This window comes from Anopheles aquasalis, chromosome 2, assembly GCF_943734665.1.
Source record: "Anopheles aquasalis chromosome 2, idAnoAquaMG_Q_19, whole genome shotgun sequence".
NCBI lineage: Eukaryota > Metazoa > Arthropoda > Insecta > Diptera > Culicidae > Anopheles > Anopheles aquasalis.
In genome coordinates, this window is record NC_064877.1 from 56,555,647 (window position 1) to 56,570,646 (window position 15,000).

Consider the following 15,000-nt stretch of genomic DNA (forward strand, 5'->3'; position numbering starts at 1 on the left):
CCACTGACCGCAAGGACCGTATTATCGGCAAAGCCAACGACCAAAGTACCGAATGGGATCCTCAGTTACAGAGTGCCCTCAAACATCACATTCATGGTTGTTGTATTCCAGAGTGAATCCTTGGAGAACGCCAGCCGTAAGCTGCGCTTCATGTGGACCTGAAGTATAGGTGTTCTTCCCAAAACTGGGGTTTCGAAGGAGCAGCTTGGGTTCTACTTTCTCATATTTTAATACGGGGTACGACGGCACTCTCATATCACGCAGCCCTCTGATAATAGCTGCCACACAAGCCAGCTGATGTTATCGAAAGAGTTCTTTACACCAATCCAAACAGCACAGGGCTATACCGGGTCCCGGGTACAAGTCGATGATCGGTGTATACGAGCCTTGCTAACAGATGCAAATACTATCCGCATTGCGTACTCGTTTGGCTTGCCAAAACTCTCGCATACACTAGAAAAACAAAATCCCCGACACAAATTTGCCTTTAGTTAATATTATGATTCATGGAAAACAAGCCTCCACACACCACAATCTTCTGGGGCCTTGCGTTTCATTTCAACCATTCTTTTTCAGCAGCAAGTTTTTATATTTTTGAAACATAAATATGTGTTCCCGCTCACGGATGGATAAGATGGAGCGCCCGCGGGGAGCCCTTTTGGTTCAAATATGGTGCAGGGACAATTTAAATAGATTTTTAGAATGGCTTTCCAGTTTACCAGATCTTGAGCCATACAATTATTGAAACCAAATGAACATAAACTGTCTAGTTTGGTTCAGTTTAAAGCAACAATCACAAAAAATGGGCCTAATGGGCATGTAATGCCTATGCAAGTCATCCGTGCCACGCGCGATGGACTTAAGAAGCGATTGAAGCTCGTAAAAAAAGTAGAAGGCGAGTAATTTCGAAACATATTTTTTAATTGATAACTATAAGATTACCTTTGAAAAACTGTTCTGATAACAAAAATTGGTCCAAATATTGATGATTGAAGTTGTATGAGAATATATTGAACACGTAGTACATTGTATCAATTCTTCCTTTTTAATCGTGTCAAATGCGTTTCATTCGTTAGGGTAAAATCAAAATATTTATAAACAACAACTACACTGGCTTATGTAACAAAGCTGAATAAAAAACCAACGAAACTGCACCCTTGTAGTTCACGATTCGTATGATTCATTACGGGTTTCGTGCAGAAACGTCAGCACATCGCTTGACGGCCATATCACTATCAACTGCAGTTTTTAATATCTATGCATACCGTGCTTTCCATCGTTGCTACCCTTTCACAAAGCTATATTTTGGTGATAAACTCTATGTATAACTATGTTATTACTCAATGTTTGCGATATCATACACAAGTGCCACCGAGTTTTTTTCTGTAACATATACATTTCCTCTCGATAGTCGCGTGACCAGTGCAACGTGGACTTTCAATGCTGCCAGTTCGATAGTACTGTGGTTTTCTGTTTTGTGTGGAATATTTGGGATATTCATTTGTTGCCATTTGTTCGAGTGGAAAAAAGTAAAAAATATTCTACAATATTTGTATCGAAGCGGAATGATAAATAATTGCTATTCTATTAGACTAACATGTCTCAAGTAAGAATTATAGTTTTGGTAGTAACGAGCCTTTCCACTCTAGTGCCTCATAAATATTTTTTCATAAATGGTAAGTGTTGCAATTTATCAATTGAAAACGCCTCACATTCTGCCATATGGAGAAATTTTATCATATACAATGCTATCTGAAGTGAGTCAACAATAAAAGTATTATCGAAGCTGATTGAGTTACTGTATGTATTGTGCCATTTCGCAAGTTCGCGTCACAGCACGCCTTATTAGTCCACCGAAATTGAATCAAATTAATCAGAGTGATTCTTTTTCTAACATTTACTATAAATTCCTTAATTTATTCTTCAGCTGAGCCGGGAATAGAAATAGAAAGCGATGCCGTAACAATGCCCTTTAATATTCCGTCGAATGTTTCCTGTATGGCGGACAGGCCAATAAGATGGACGTATACTGATACATATTTAAAAAAGGTACGAACCAAACAACCATTGTTACAACTATGTTGTACCCTGAAATGTTCTTTACTACACATTCATCAATCGCGTTCTCAGTATCTTCGTGGAGTTAGAACATCTCACTTTAATACAAATAGCACAGGAAAACCATACGGATCACGTCTAATCATCGACAGACCATCAGCTCAACATGTTGGGGAGTACTTTTGTGTTGATGAATGGTATGATATTGAAGATGGAATAGTTCCAAATTTTCCAAGCGTATATGTGTATGTAAATGATACGAACAGCCGATAGTGCCCACTTTTCAAAAACATACACTAAATAAAAAAGGGAAATTTGTGGTTCCCTGTAAGCCGACGCACGAAAGTGTGAAATTAAAACTGTGTAATTCAGGTAATAAGGTAAGCGTTTCATAGGTCATAGGAGCATATACTCATCAACCAAACGGTCACTCATAATAGCTTCTTTGTTTTATATTTTATCTACTATTCCAGAATTGTAAATATGAGTATAATCCAAAAAAAGGATTCACGGTAAATCTTGGAAAATTTTATGATGATTCCATAACCTTCACATGCAGTTCAAATTCCTTCATTCGGAACATAACGGTTCAGATCCATAGTAAGTATGTATGAACTAGATGATTATTTTTATTCAACGTAACGCAATTTTTATTTCAATACATCGGTAAAAGTATTGAATTTCGTTTAGGGATCATGGCGATTCAGAACATTTTCAGTGTTAGTAAAGAATACAAGAGTTTTGCCGTTGAAATCAATAGATGAAATTGAAGTGAATTGAATTGAAATGAATTAATTTTTGATTTGTTTTATTCTAAAACTTGTGCAATTATATTAAAAATTTGGTTTTATATGACGTTTCTTATGCTAGGAAAATTTGAAGTATCATCATCGGATTACATCATCATGCTACTAGCGGTTCTTGTTTGTTCGTACATGCTGTTTACTTTGCTGTACTATAAGAAGACTAAAGAAGTGAGAATTTTGAAAGCTAAGGACTTGGCAGCTATGCTTGAAGGTGACATGAACAACTACAGCTCAACGTTGACCCTTAATGAGCAAGTCGACCGTCTTCCCTATAAGACGGAATATGAATTTCCAAGGGAAAAGCTCATGCTTCAAGAGGAACTAGGGGAAGGTGCATTCGGAATTGTTATTAAAGGAACCGCGACTGGCATAGTTGTGGATGAATCACAAACCACTGTTGGAGTGAAAATGGTAAAGAAAAAATACGATAACGATGCTCTATACGCGCTGGTCGCGGAACTAAAAATGATGATCCATGCAGGACAACACCCAAACGTGGTCAATCTGCTTGGCGCCGTTACAAAGAACATCAGTAAACGTAAGTCATTAGCTGCAATAAGTCCATAAGAGGAACGAGTGATAATTACTTGTTTGTATGTTTCATTTCAGGTGAGCTTATGGTGATTGTGGAATACTGTCCGTTTGGAAATTTACTCAATATCCTCCGCGCCAACCGGAGTCGTTTTATTGATGAATTGAATGAGCAAAATCCAGGGTAAATGACACAATTATTAATAGATTATTTATGCTCTTTATCATCTCTTCGCGGTCGATCGCTTAACATCATCAGAATAATAACTCATTACACCGCTTCCTCAATCTCCAGAACCGAATCTTCTGTACCTACACCATACATGAAAATCAATCTCTCTTCCGATTTTTCGCTTTTAAAGTGACTCTTAGTAACGACGTATCATGGTCAATCAACCTCCCACCAAAAAATTGCAATGTATGTCGTTTCATTATTTTCTCGATTAAAATAGTGCAATCATAGTACAGTCCTGGACATCACAGGATACGGCCATGTACGGAAGCTCCAGTAACGAGTCATCGGCTGCTGTTGGTGAAAGATCCATCAGCACCACCGATCTCATCTGCTGGGCATTCCAAATTGCCAACGGAATGGACTACCTAGCATCGCGCAAAGTACTGCATGGTGATTTGGCTGCCAGGAATGTCCTCTTGTGCAAGGACAATGTAGTCAAAATCGGCGACTTTGGGCTTGCCCGCTCCTTGTACACCGAAGGCAAATACAAGAAAAGGACTAACACTCCGCTACCTGTACGCTGGCTTGCACTCGAATGCTTCACTGACGCCCTGTTTAGCACCTATTCAGATGTGTGGGCCTATGGCATCTTGCTTTGGGAGCTGTTTTCGCTCGGCATGGTACCGTATCCTGGAATAGAAGTCAACTCAGAGTTCTACAAAAGGCTACGAGATGGATATCGAATGGAAATGCCATCTTTTTCAAATCAGAATATTTATGATATTATGCTAAGTTGTTGGAAGGTACGACCAGACTCGCGCCCATCATTTAAAGAGCTTAACAATCATTTCAATGCCATGTTGACACCCGAGACACAAGATGTAGGTATAATTCGCTTTGGCTTAACGTTTGGTATCCCAACATGAAGCATTCAATACAACTCCTTTGTAGTACTACTTGGCACTCAACGAGCCGTATCTAACAGAGGATGTGGGGCACATGGACCCACAGGACACGGAATACCTTCCGAGTTTAGAGGCACCGGAAAATGCTGCCCCTGAAGTGCCTGGTAAGTACCAAACACGCTGATTGTAATATTTGAACCCAACATCAGCAGCATTGTGTTAAACGAACTATTTAACCTATAGCATTTGAAATACCTACCGGCGATGATTTGGAAATGATAAGCTATACCCCAGAGAATTGTTAGCAACATTCTGGAGAGCTGTGGTACTCTCTCGGGAAGTGTAATTCTCAGAAATGGAATTAAGAATGCCCTAAATAAAATGTGTTTGGCCGCATAGACTGCAAAGTATAAATATATGTTAGATTCTTTCATGTTCAATCAAAATCTTTCCCTAACTAGCGCATTCCACTGGGAACTGGCACCAGCACCTGCTCGAAAAGTGAAAAATCCATAGAAAAGAAATCAATTCAATTGCTGTGTTGTATTGGAGAACATTTTATTAAACGCAATCAATCTCTGACGGGCACTAACGCTTGGCAAAATTGCTATCCATCGCGCCCGTGGAACGCTGGATGTTGTTTCGGTTCGAGCGAATACGAGACTCTACCGTTTCACTAGCGGCCGCCCGTTTGAACTGTTTCGTCGCAAACTCCTTATCGTAGTCGCGTCCACCATGCCTAGCATCCTCCCGATTATCTTCCGCCTCGTAGCGTTTGACGTTGTTGGCCCGATCCTTCTCGCGCCATCGCGCATTATCAAGCATCGCGCGTCGCTTCTCCTCCAGCTCCTCCTCCGTCAGTGGCCGCTTCCGTTCGGTCGGTTTGCTCCACATTGGCTTCTGCTTCGATTGTTCGGCTTTGATCTCTTCTCGGTTATACAGCCGCACACTGGCGCCGCCGGCTTTCGTCTCCAGCTTTTGTCCGGATGCCGTCACTAGCCCAAAGTTTTTAACCTTTTTCATCCGTTTCTCTTCCTCCGAATCGTACGCTTGCCGTGGGGGAGTGGAATTCTCCGAGGAGCTCGATTCTTCCGACCGCGATGAGTCTGGAGAAGCGTTTCTTAGTTTTGCCTTCAATTGGTTGGGGCTTTTAGTGCGAGGACTCGAGTTGCGCGGTCGCCTTTCGTTTGATCGCGACCGTGATCGAGCACGGTCAGGATTCCGTTGGGCGGTTTCACGGCGTCGCTCATCACGATCAACGGCAGGCTGGCGAGGGTATCCTCGGCTAGAAGATGGTCCGTCCGATCTTTTGTCTCTGCTTCTAGAGCGACTTCGCCTACTACTAGATGTTGCTGGCCTGTAACGATCGCGATCCTTTTTAGACTCCCTGGACGGATCAGATTCTCTGCCTTGACGATCACGACTTTCCTTTCGTTGCTTACGTCTCGGTGGAGAGCTGGATCGCGAGCGTCTATGATTGGATCGCTCAACGGATCGTTCACTGCTACTACGATCATGCCGATGTCTTTTGCCCTTCTTCTTCTTGCCATTGCCCATTTTGTCCAGCTCCTTGGATAACTTTTCATACTTCATCGTCAACAGTTTATCGATACTGACACCCTCCGGATGCTCTTCTGCCATCGAATGTTGCACCTTCTTGTACTTCTCGGCCAGCAGTTGGTCCAGATCTACGCCTTCCTCTTCGTCATCGGAACCGCTGTCGGAGCTGCTTCCCTTTCGACTTTTTTTGCGCTTCTTTTTGGAACTCTTTTTGCTTTTCTTTGACTTTTTCGACTTCTTGGCCTTTGTTCTGCTGTCCTTCTCCTCCTTCCCCTGCAGACGCCGATCGCTTTTCAGCAGCCGGTGTAGCTCCTTCAGTTTGACCGGGTTCTGGAGCAGCTTTTGGCGTGATTCCATCTCTTTCTGCTTGATCAACATGAGCGGATCTTCCATTAGTTTGCGCGCGAGATCAACCTGATCATTGCTCAGGGCACCCTTGTGCTGGCGGATGGAAAAGGGGATACATTCGTGCTCGACGTGGTTCTTCGGTTGCGCTACTCCAAAGGCCGAGTTGGAGGTGGCGGCCTTCTCCTGTGCATCCAGATCTTCGAACGTTTTATCGATCGTGCGGCCGAGCAGGTACTCTTCACGGTTCACCAACTGCGATGGCCCACTGTACATCCATTCCAGCTTCTTATCGGCCCCATCGCTATCCGGTATGACGCCCGATTTTTGGGCCATACTCTTCAGCTCCTCCCGACTGCGCTCCGCGTCTATTTCGCGCCTCAGCTCGTTCAACCGGCGCTTCTCTGCGGCCTCCTGCTGTTCCGCCTTCCACACGCGTTCCTGATTCTTCATCGTGTTGGGATGCCATGACTTTTTCGTATTCTACAAATGAAAAGTGGCCAATTAGCTTTGCTACCGGCTTACAGAAGGTATTCTGGCCGCACTTACCAAATCTCCTCCGCCCATGCTGGAATCGAACAAACGGTTTATGCGTCCACAGCGTTTTCCGCACCTCGCACTCTTTCCGGGCAGGCACGATTCCAAAGAGAACGACCGCCAAAGTTGGAAAACGATTTGAATTTACTCTATTTCCCTTTACTTTTACAGGAAATTGTTCAAAAATCCCATACAATTCTCCCAGCTTCGTTAGGACGCGAAACGAAAGAAGAGGTAGAAGACATAAAAATCAACAAACGAATCGCGCATTTACAGTGCTGGTCGATGAAATGTGAGAGGGAAAGTTTGAGTAATTTGACGGCGTCCTTTATTTATCAAGCTAATTAATTCATCAAAAGATTCGCGATACGGGAGAGACTTAATGAAAGTTTAAATAAAACATTACCAAATTTTAGATCAAACGAGCAGTTCCTTGAACTTTCTTTACAGATTTTTTACTTCGCAAACCGAAAACAGCATCTCCGATTGCAACCAAAAGCCTGCAGGAACTGTCAGTTTTTTTCATTCATTTTTCTACCGATTTTGTTCGGCATGACACTTTGGTCGGCTCCACGTAAGCACCACGCGCCGACCCCCCTACCTTTCGTGGAATCGCCTGTAACCCGAACGCTTTTACTTTAACCACTTTCCACAACAACAGCAGTCCGGCAGCTACAAAACACTCCGCTAAAACCGAAACCATGGCCTCGGAGAAGGATTCCGGATTCACGAAGGAGGAGGAGCTGCTGCTGCAGGATTTTAGCCGCAACGTGAGCACCAAATCGAACGTCCTGTTCTACGGAAATGCGTTCATCGTGTCGGCCGTCCCGATCTGTAAGTACAAAGTGATGGGCACAGGCGGAGGGAATCCCGGAAGCGGAGCCCCCCGGTGGCTGGAACTAATTGTCCTCATCATCCGCACGCTTCCCGCAGGGTTGTTCTGGAGGGTGCACCAAATGGAGCTGCTGCCGTCGCTGGCGTTCTTCGTGATCGTGACCGTGCTGTGCACGTATCTGCTGGCCATGGCCTACCGGAACACCAAGTTCACGCTGAAGCACAAGATTGCCAACAAGCGCGAGGATGCGGTCACGCGCGAGATGACGGCCCTGCTGGCGGAGGACAAGAAGATGAGCCGCAAGGAGAAGGACGAGCGCATCCTGTGGAAGAAGATCGATGTGGCCGAGTACGAGGCATCCACCTTCTCGATCTTCTACAACAATGCCCTCTTCCTGGCGCTGGTCATCTTTGCCAGCTTCTACCTGCTGCGATCGTTCACGCCGTCGCTGAACTACATCTTCTCCGTCGCCGGTGCCGGTGGTCTGCTGGCGCTGCTCTCCACGGGCAAATCGACGTAGACATGGGTGCATTCCGTTGCGACTGACCGTGGCCGATAATGCTCGCTTTCCCGACCAGTAAGACTTTCAATTTAGTTTAATCCGGGAAAGCTGGAGATTTTCATCGGAGGGTTATTTACCGACCCTCTCCCCCGTTACTCTGTTCTAACTGGGACATTCACAAAACCCGTGCTTCATAAAGGTCCGACTGTGGTCCACACGAAACAATCATCCAATTCACATCGCTCAGTAAAGATTAAGTTGGAAAAACGAAACCCGATTCAGGTGTTCCACGTAGCCGCCAGCATCCGAAACACGCGAGCCACGTTGCGATCATGAGAGTGACCCATATTGTCGGCGTTAGTCAGGGAACAGCAATATGTTCCTCGGATTCATACGAAAGAATTATTCAAGTTCATATCATCTACTATCAATGTTTATCTGCTTCAGGAATTCAGGAAGAGTTTTTCGCGATTTTCCGACCGAATCGGATATTTCGCGGAGTTTGCTGGCAGCACTTCAGGTTTCTATAAACCGCCATAATTTTCTCGAAATCCCCGTTTACGGCGCCGCGTTCGCTACTGCAGCGCACGAAAAAAAAAAGCAAAAAAGCGAGAAAAGTGAAAACAACGCGTATTTGTCGCTATCGTGAAAAAAACCAGGAAAATCATGGATTACGAGGAGCTAGCCGTCACCGAAGAGCTAAACCAAGTGGTAAGTGCAAAGTGCATCCCGAATATATCGAAGAAAATGTCCAGAATTGTGGTTACCAGAGTTTGCGACGCAATTTGTGGCGGAGTGGGCTTCAGGGCCGCGAGCGGGGTGGCCTTTGTTTTGTTTGGTTTTCACGGAGCGCCAGCCTTCCGCCTTCCCGATCTTCCGGTAGCACTAGCATAAAAATTCCATGCTGAGCAACGAAATTCGCAAATATTCTTGGCGAATCTTTGAATACTGGAAGTGCGGAGGTAGATTAGCCGTGAAATTATTTGTGGGATAAAGTTTTCTATCTTTCCTAATCGTGTTATCACCCAATCGTCAGACAACATAGCCTAATGTCCTGTCCCATTTCAAAAACATTAAAAAACTTAGCTTGGGATCCTCTTAAGTGTGGCAGTATGATATTTCCAAGGCCTAATTAGTTTTAACATAATGCGTTTTTGGCATACTCCGAACTGATTCCCAAAAATGGGAAAACTTGATGCAAATTATGATACCTCGTTCTTATTAGTAAGTTGAATTCAGTTATCGAGATTATCAGTTGAAATTGTCTATTCTGCAGAAAAACCTGCGGGTGGATATTCTCTCTCTCTCCTTGCGCTCGCCGAATTTATTGCGTATCGCGAACTGAGCAGGCGGGACGAACGTACGAGCGAGTGAGCGAGCAATACGCGCGATGAGCCATCTCTTTCCTTCCTCTGTAGGGGAGTTTGGCCCGCGAATGGCGCATCGCATCTTGTGGCGGCGGTTGACGAACGTTGCTTTCGGACCATTTGCGTTTCAGATCAGGAACAGTCGGTGTTCGCAGGCGGGACCGGACCACGGCGGATTGTACAGTACCAACTGTGCCGGGGGTGTGTGTGCCTAGTACGGGGTCAAGGGTTTAGTGCGGATCGGTCAAAGGATCCCTATCGGTTTACGGCAATTTCTCGCCTAAACTATTAACCGGCCGTTTCAGTGTCCTGGTTAAGTGGCCCCGTTCCTTGCATTGTATCCGGTCTCCAGCCTAGGTATCGCTTTTCGTTTGACCGCGCCTTGCCCGTGGATCCAACGACACACCCTCTCACGGCCAGGTAATGCGCGCATCCCAGGATATCTCCCTTATGTTCCGTTTTATGGAACCACAATCAAGCGAATCGAATTGCGTCGCACATGGCGCACCACCGGGCGAAGCGTGGCGAAGGGCCCACCGGCAGGAGACAGTTGTTGCGCAAAAAGACCGATCTCTAAGCACACTTCTTGGTCTTCCTTTTTTTTTGGCAGGAACGCAAGGAGAGCGGCAAACGGGGACGCAAACCGGGCCGGAAGGCATCCACGGAGAAGATAGACATGAAAGCTAAACTTGGTAAGTCGGGTTGGTTGGCATGGTGTGCTGCGATGTTGATTTTTCCCTTTGTTTCTTCCCCGAATAACGCGTCCTCGTTGGCGTTGACACAAGCAGAGCGTAGCCGACAGAGCGCACGAGAGTGCCGGGCACGCAAGAAGCTGCGCTATCAGTATCTGGAGGAGATGGTCACGGATCGCGAGAAAGCCGTCTTCGAGCTACGCCGCGAACTGGAGAAGCTGTACTCCTGGGCCATGGAGGTAGAAGCCGGTCGGTTTCCCGATGGTCTGCAGGAGCTGCTCGAGGAGCTGGGTGCGATGAAGCAAGAGTGAAATTGAGTGAGTGATTCGCCGCTACCCTCCACATGCTCCATCTACGGACCAGCTAGTTCCGGTTCGTGATTTTAGTTGTTTAAGTTCTAGACGTAGTGTCGTGCCAGTATACGTACTATTTCTCTCTTTTCGGTCGTAGGGATATTCCATTCCCTGTAGCCATGTGTTGGCCGCGTTTTCCGTTGTGTTACGTTCTCCTGATTTCCTTCCAGCTTAGTTTTTATTTCGTTTTATGCGTTTCTGTTTGATGTTTCGTTAAGCAATTTGCCAAAAAAGAGGAATATGAAGAACGGAGAGAAAATATACTACAAAAAAAGGGGAAAAGAAAAATATGAAAACAGCACAAAAAGAACAAGAAGAAGAAGAAGAAGAAGCAATCACCGAATAGGGACCGAAAGTTGCGAACAGAGCAGATCGGAACGACGGAATCAAACAGTTACCTCATTTCAATAGCGCGTACAACACCACAGCAGTCGGAGTGGCTTCTCGGAAACACAATTATCTTATCCACGACATAGGTTTCATTAAAGCAGCATTAAACGTAGCTGTCGGCAAGATTCGATAACGAAAAGCCATAGCGTTTTGCTTCCCGGCTTACTGTGGCCTGCTGGACTGGAACGGTGTTTTAATATACACTTTAATGTACTATCTTCATTCATTCGTGTACAAATTGCTGCTCACAACGAAGGCGTGATAGGTATGTGTCAATAATATATGGATTAATGTAGTAGTGGCGTATTATTTTAAGATTAATAAGCCGCGTTTATGATACAAAGAAATAAGAACTATTTTACGTTCCTTAGTTACCTTGTGTTGGCGTTGCATTGTTTTGTGATGAAGAACGGCACTCAGAAGGCTGCGGTGACGAACCCAGTGGATTAGTGCCGGAAGGCAGTAGTAGCCTGGGTTTTACCATCTGGCTCCTTTGTCGAAAACCGGTAACAGTTGCCTGCGAGGAACAGTTTTTTGCTAAGAGAGATAAAGAACCTATTTTTGTACGGTACATTTAACACTTTCAATAATAAACAGAATCCTTAATTCAACACTTGCGAATTCAACTGATTGATAAAACATATTACACGAAACGCTATTGGAAATTTCAGTAAAACCATCATCAACACCGCACCACGTGGTCACCGGAACATCGCCATCCAGCATGAGGTCCAGGATCCAAGTTTTGGTCAACGCGCTCCTCCCCGCAACCTTTTTTTCTCAATGTAAAAGTGCCCATGATCATAAGAAACTGTGGCTGTGGGTTATCATCCCTAGGTAACCACCGCGTCTTCAAGATCTCCATGAACTGCAATGCTCAAAACCACGTGGACGTCTCCAGTTAACGTCTGCTAAAACAAACAAATAACTACATCTCTAAAAATTTGAATACATTCAGGGTTAAGTATTTCAATTGTCTGTAAGGGGAAGGAGGTAGAAGAGATGTATTTGGTACTTCATGAATCCTTTTGTTTCCTCCTACCCCTTTCTTAATGTTTCTGGCACATTTTATGGGTTATTTAGCCATTGAAATTTTTGTTACAAAACACTGAAAGTATGTAATTCGATAGAGATGTAGATATTTGTTTTTATACCGAAGATGATAGAAAATTCCCTGTGCAAAACGCGCAATCTAAAGGCTGGTACCTAGTTCAGAGATATCAGCCCAATTTGCGATGTAAAAGGCTTGGCATGAAACTAGTATCGCCTCTACTGCATTCATTCAAATGGGATCGAAACATTACATACGCATGCTCAGTTTCTGAAATATATCCCGAATACTCACCTAATACTCACCGGAAAAGAAACAACGAAGTCAAAACCAGATAAGATCCGATAGAGAATTGTTTCACCTAGCCAGAATTCATGGAAGATACGATACGACTCAAATGTAAACTCTACAACACCCAGCAAAAACAAAAACAAATATTACATTTTGCCCGAATTCTTCAATGTTTCACTAATTATCATTTTATATTTTCATATCATATATTCTTATCATATCAGCTATTGCGCTACGCTCGGAAAGTCTTCCGGGTGGAAAGAGAGTTTCTGACCCACACTTTTCGTTTTCCACACCGGAGCGTAGCTTCCAATTAAACCAGTTAATCCAAATGTGTGTAGCTTGTCTTGTTTTGTCCTATTTACACATATTTATAACAAGGGAGATCAAGGAACACACGTGTGTTCCGTCCTTTGTGAATTGTGGAGAAAAAAAGAAAAAAAAATCAAACCTCCTCTTTCTTCCAACAACTATTACTCGCAGCAATTAAAACAAACAGATGCTATCGACGGATTCATCACCATATGCTTACCAGGGTTTAGTTTAATACTTTTTAGATTGACTCTCTTTCGGTACTTCTTGAGTACCCGATCATACCCCAGCATCCGTACTATTTTCACACTTTCCGTTGTGTCCCCACATTTTATAACATAAAAAATCCAGAGTTTTGTTAATTAATTATCACCTTTATGGATTAATTCTGCTCTCTTATTCACAAAGCCACAGTACATGGCCTTCAGTAACCTAAGTTCGCCTCTGATCTTCGGTCCACTTTTTTGCTCCTCGTTAAATACAGTCACAGAACGAATGACTTCACGATCCCATCACCGTTGATACATAGTTTAGTTTTTCTTATAAGCTTTCCGCTTCTTACTTGTATGGTTCATGCAGAAAGAAGCGAACGGAATCGCAAACGAAAAAATCGATTCTACGGTAGTTGACATGAAAGCCATTTCATCATCAGCACATTCCTTCGAAGATGGTGTGCGCAACACGTGCGGTTTTTTTTTCTCACTCGCTATCGTGCTGCTGCATCAGAAAAGATACGAAGCACCGGCCAGAGTGGGATCCTTGTGGATGTGCTGAACATTTCTTTCGTTGCGTCAAAGACATTCTCGGTCCCTGTGCAAATGCGTTCCCTTTGAAAAGGTAAATCAAACCATAGATGATTTCATATTTGATAGTTTAATAGGTCAGAGAGAATAAAAACGTCCATTTTAAACGCCTAAATCTAATCGTCGTTTCAGAAATTATAAGTATGTGTTTGTTTGTCTCTATATATATATGTATCTACAAACATGTATATGTTTGTGTAAAAATACTTTCCATTTGTTTTATCTGCAGGGCACAATATCTCGCCAAAAAGATACCTTTTACGATTCTATACTACATCCAATCCTCCTTGCCTTCCTAAACCACCGGCTCCAGGTGCCCTTCAGTCCTTTACAAAACATATAAGTTAAGATGGTGAGCATGGCGATACTACACGGCAACGATCGGCGGTGTGCTGTAGGCTTTCAACACAGCTTGGCGGAGCTACTACAATAAATATACCACATTTCTATGTACCTTTCACGGGTCATAGTAATTGAAAAGGGTTGCTGAGTGAAACAAAACGTAATCACGCGAATTGTTCCGGTACAGCCGTTCTGCAGCAAACCCTTCCCTCTGTTCCGGGGGCTTGGCATCTGATCTCCTCTGACTTATATGCTAACCAGTCGACTGAACGTACGAAATAAATTAACCAAGCGCATACAAATGCGCAATTGTTAGCGCGGCCAATCCACCAACATGTGTCGATGACTATTGCCGACCCTCGTTACCCTCGCGTTTTGTCTAATCAGAATACTTACAAAGCCAATGTTTCGTTTCGCTCACTACTAGGAGTGACTCCTTCACATCATTTGCTGGATGTTGGATATAATTTTACTTACGAAACTAACTCTCTCTCTCTCGCTTTCGCTCCTATACTTTGCAGTGGCATCTGTGTCAGCTGTTGTGTGAGTCATTTGTAAGTGAACATTGTCCGTTCCTCTAAAACAGTGTGCAGCGGTCTCCACCCCCGTTCCGACAGCCACCGAGAAATCTACCAAATTGCTTTCGAATCAAAGCGGGGCTCACTAGGCTCTCCTCTTAGCATAAAAAAAGCGAAAGTAAAAATAATCCCCTAACTAACTGAAAGCTGCTTCATTCTTCTAAATATGTACAACGTTTCTTACTGTGAGGACTTAATCCGCATCGTTCAATTCGATTCACACGCATCTGTTAGCTGTTAGTCGTTTTGTTAAAACAAAAAGAAAAATTAAACAAACCGACTCTGCAATTGCCTGTCATTTGACTCCTCTTGAAGTTCGTCCCTCTCTCGTTCTCGTTCTCGTTGCTTCTCTACTACTACCAATCTGCTTTGCAAGCGGGACCCCGTCATCGAAGCTAGTGCCTTTCGTGGACCACCACTGGGCCACTTTCGACCACCGAGCACAGTCTTGTCTCTCTGGTTGGTTAGCTTAAGTCTCACGCGATAGTTGCCATCATCAGCCTGTTGTGCCCAACTTTTGAATAGGGGTTACACTGCGCTCTCATCCTCTTCCTCTAAATGCTAGTA

At 44.0% G+C, this 15,000-nt stretch overlaps 4 protein-coding genes across 7 annotated transcripts in view; 2 read left to right on the forward strand and 2 right to left on the reverse strand.

The window, feature by feature from the left end:
* Positions 1 to 5,014: 5,014 nt before the first annotated feature.
* LOC126569603 (pre-mRNA-splicing factor CWC25 homolog) lies at positions 5,015 to 7,116 on the reverse strand. The gene is made up of 2 exons (XM_050226821.1): positions 6,930 to 7,116; positions 5,015 to 6,863 (listed from the first exon to the last, which is right to left on the reverse strand). The coding sequence occupies exons 1-2, from the start codon at positions 6,945 to 6,947 to the stop codon at positions 5,064 to 5,066; spliced, it is 1,818 nt and encodes a 605-aa protein (XP_050082778.1). The 5' UTR covers positions 6,948 to 7,116; the 3' UTR covers positions 5,015 to 5,063.
* A 391-nt stretch (positions 7,117 to 7,507) lies between these two features.
* Positions 7,508 to 8,526, forward strand: LOC126569604 (translocon-associated protein subunit gamma). Its single transcript, XM_050226822.1, has 2 exons — positions 7,508 to 7,751; positions 7,851 to 8,526. Exons 1-2 carry the CDS (start codon positions 7,619 to 7,621, stop codon positions 8,270 to 8,272), a joined length of 555 nt encoding a protein of 184 aa, XP_050082779.1. The 5' UTR covers positions 7,508 to 7,618; the 3' UTR covers positions 8,273 to 8,526.
* Positions 8,527 to 8,823: 297 nt separating this feature from the next.
* Positions 8,824 to 11,669, forward strand: LOC126569605 (REPTOR-binding partner). Of its 2 annotated transcripts, none has more exons than XM_050226823.1 (3): positions 8,824 to 8,965; positions 10,232 to 10,313; positions 10,407 to 11,669. In XM_050226823.1, exons 1-3 carry the CDS (start codon positions 8,921 to 8,923, stop codon positions 10,622 to 10,624), a joined length of 345 nt encoding a protein of 114 aa, XP_050082780.1. In that variant the 5' UTR covers positions 8,824 to 8,920; the 3' UTR covers positions 10,625 to 11,669. The 2 variants fall into 2 exon arrangements, with proteins under 2 accessions (XP_050082780.1, XP_050082781.1); XM_050226824.1 differs by having other exon boundaries at positions 10,410 to 11,669.
* An 832-nt stretch (positions 11,670 to 12,501) lies between these two features.
* Positions 12,502 to 15,000, reverse strand: part of LOC126569601 (uncharacterized) — a 46,295-nt gene continuing 43,796 nt past the window's right edge. For 2 of the 3 annotated variants that reach the window (XM_050226811.1, XM_050226810.1), the window contains one exon: positions 12,503 to 15,000. This exon is cut by the window's right edge and continues 433 nt beyond it. The gene's annotated coding sequence lies outside the window, so the exon portion shown is untranslated. The other variant, XM_050226809.1, reaches the window with a different exon arrangement.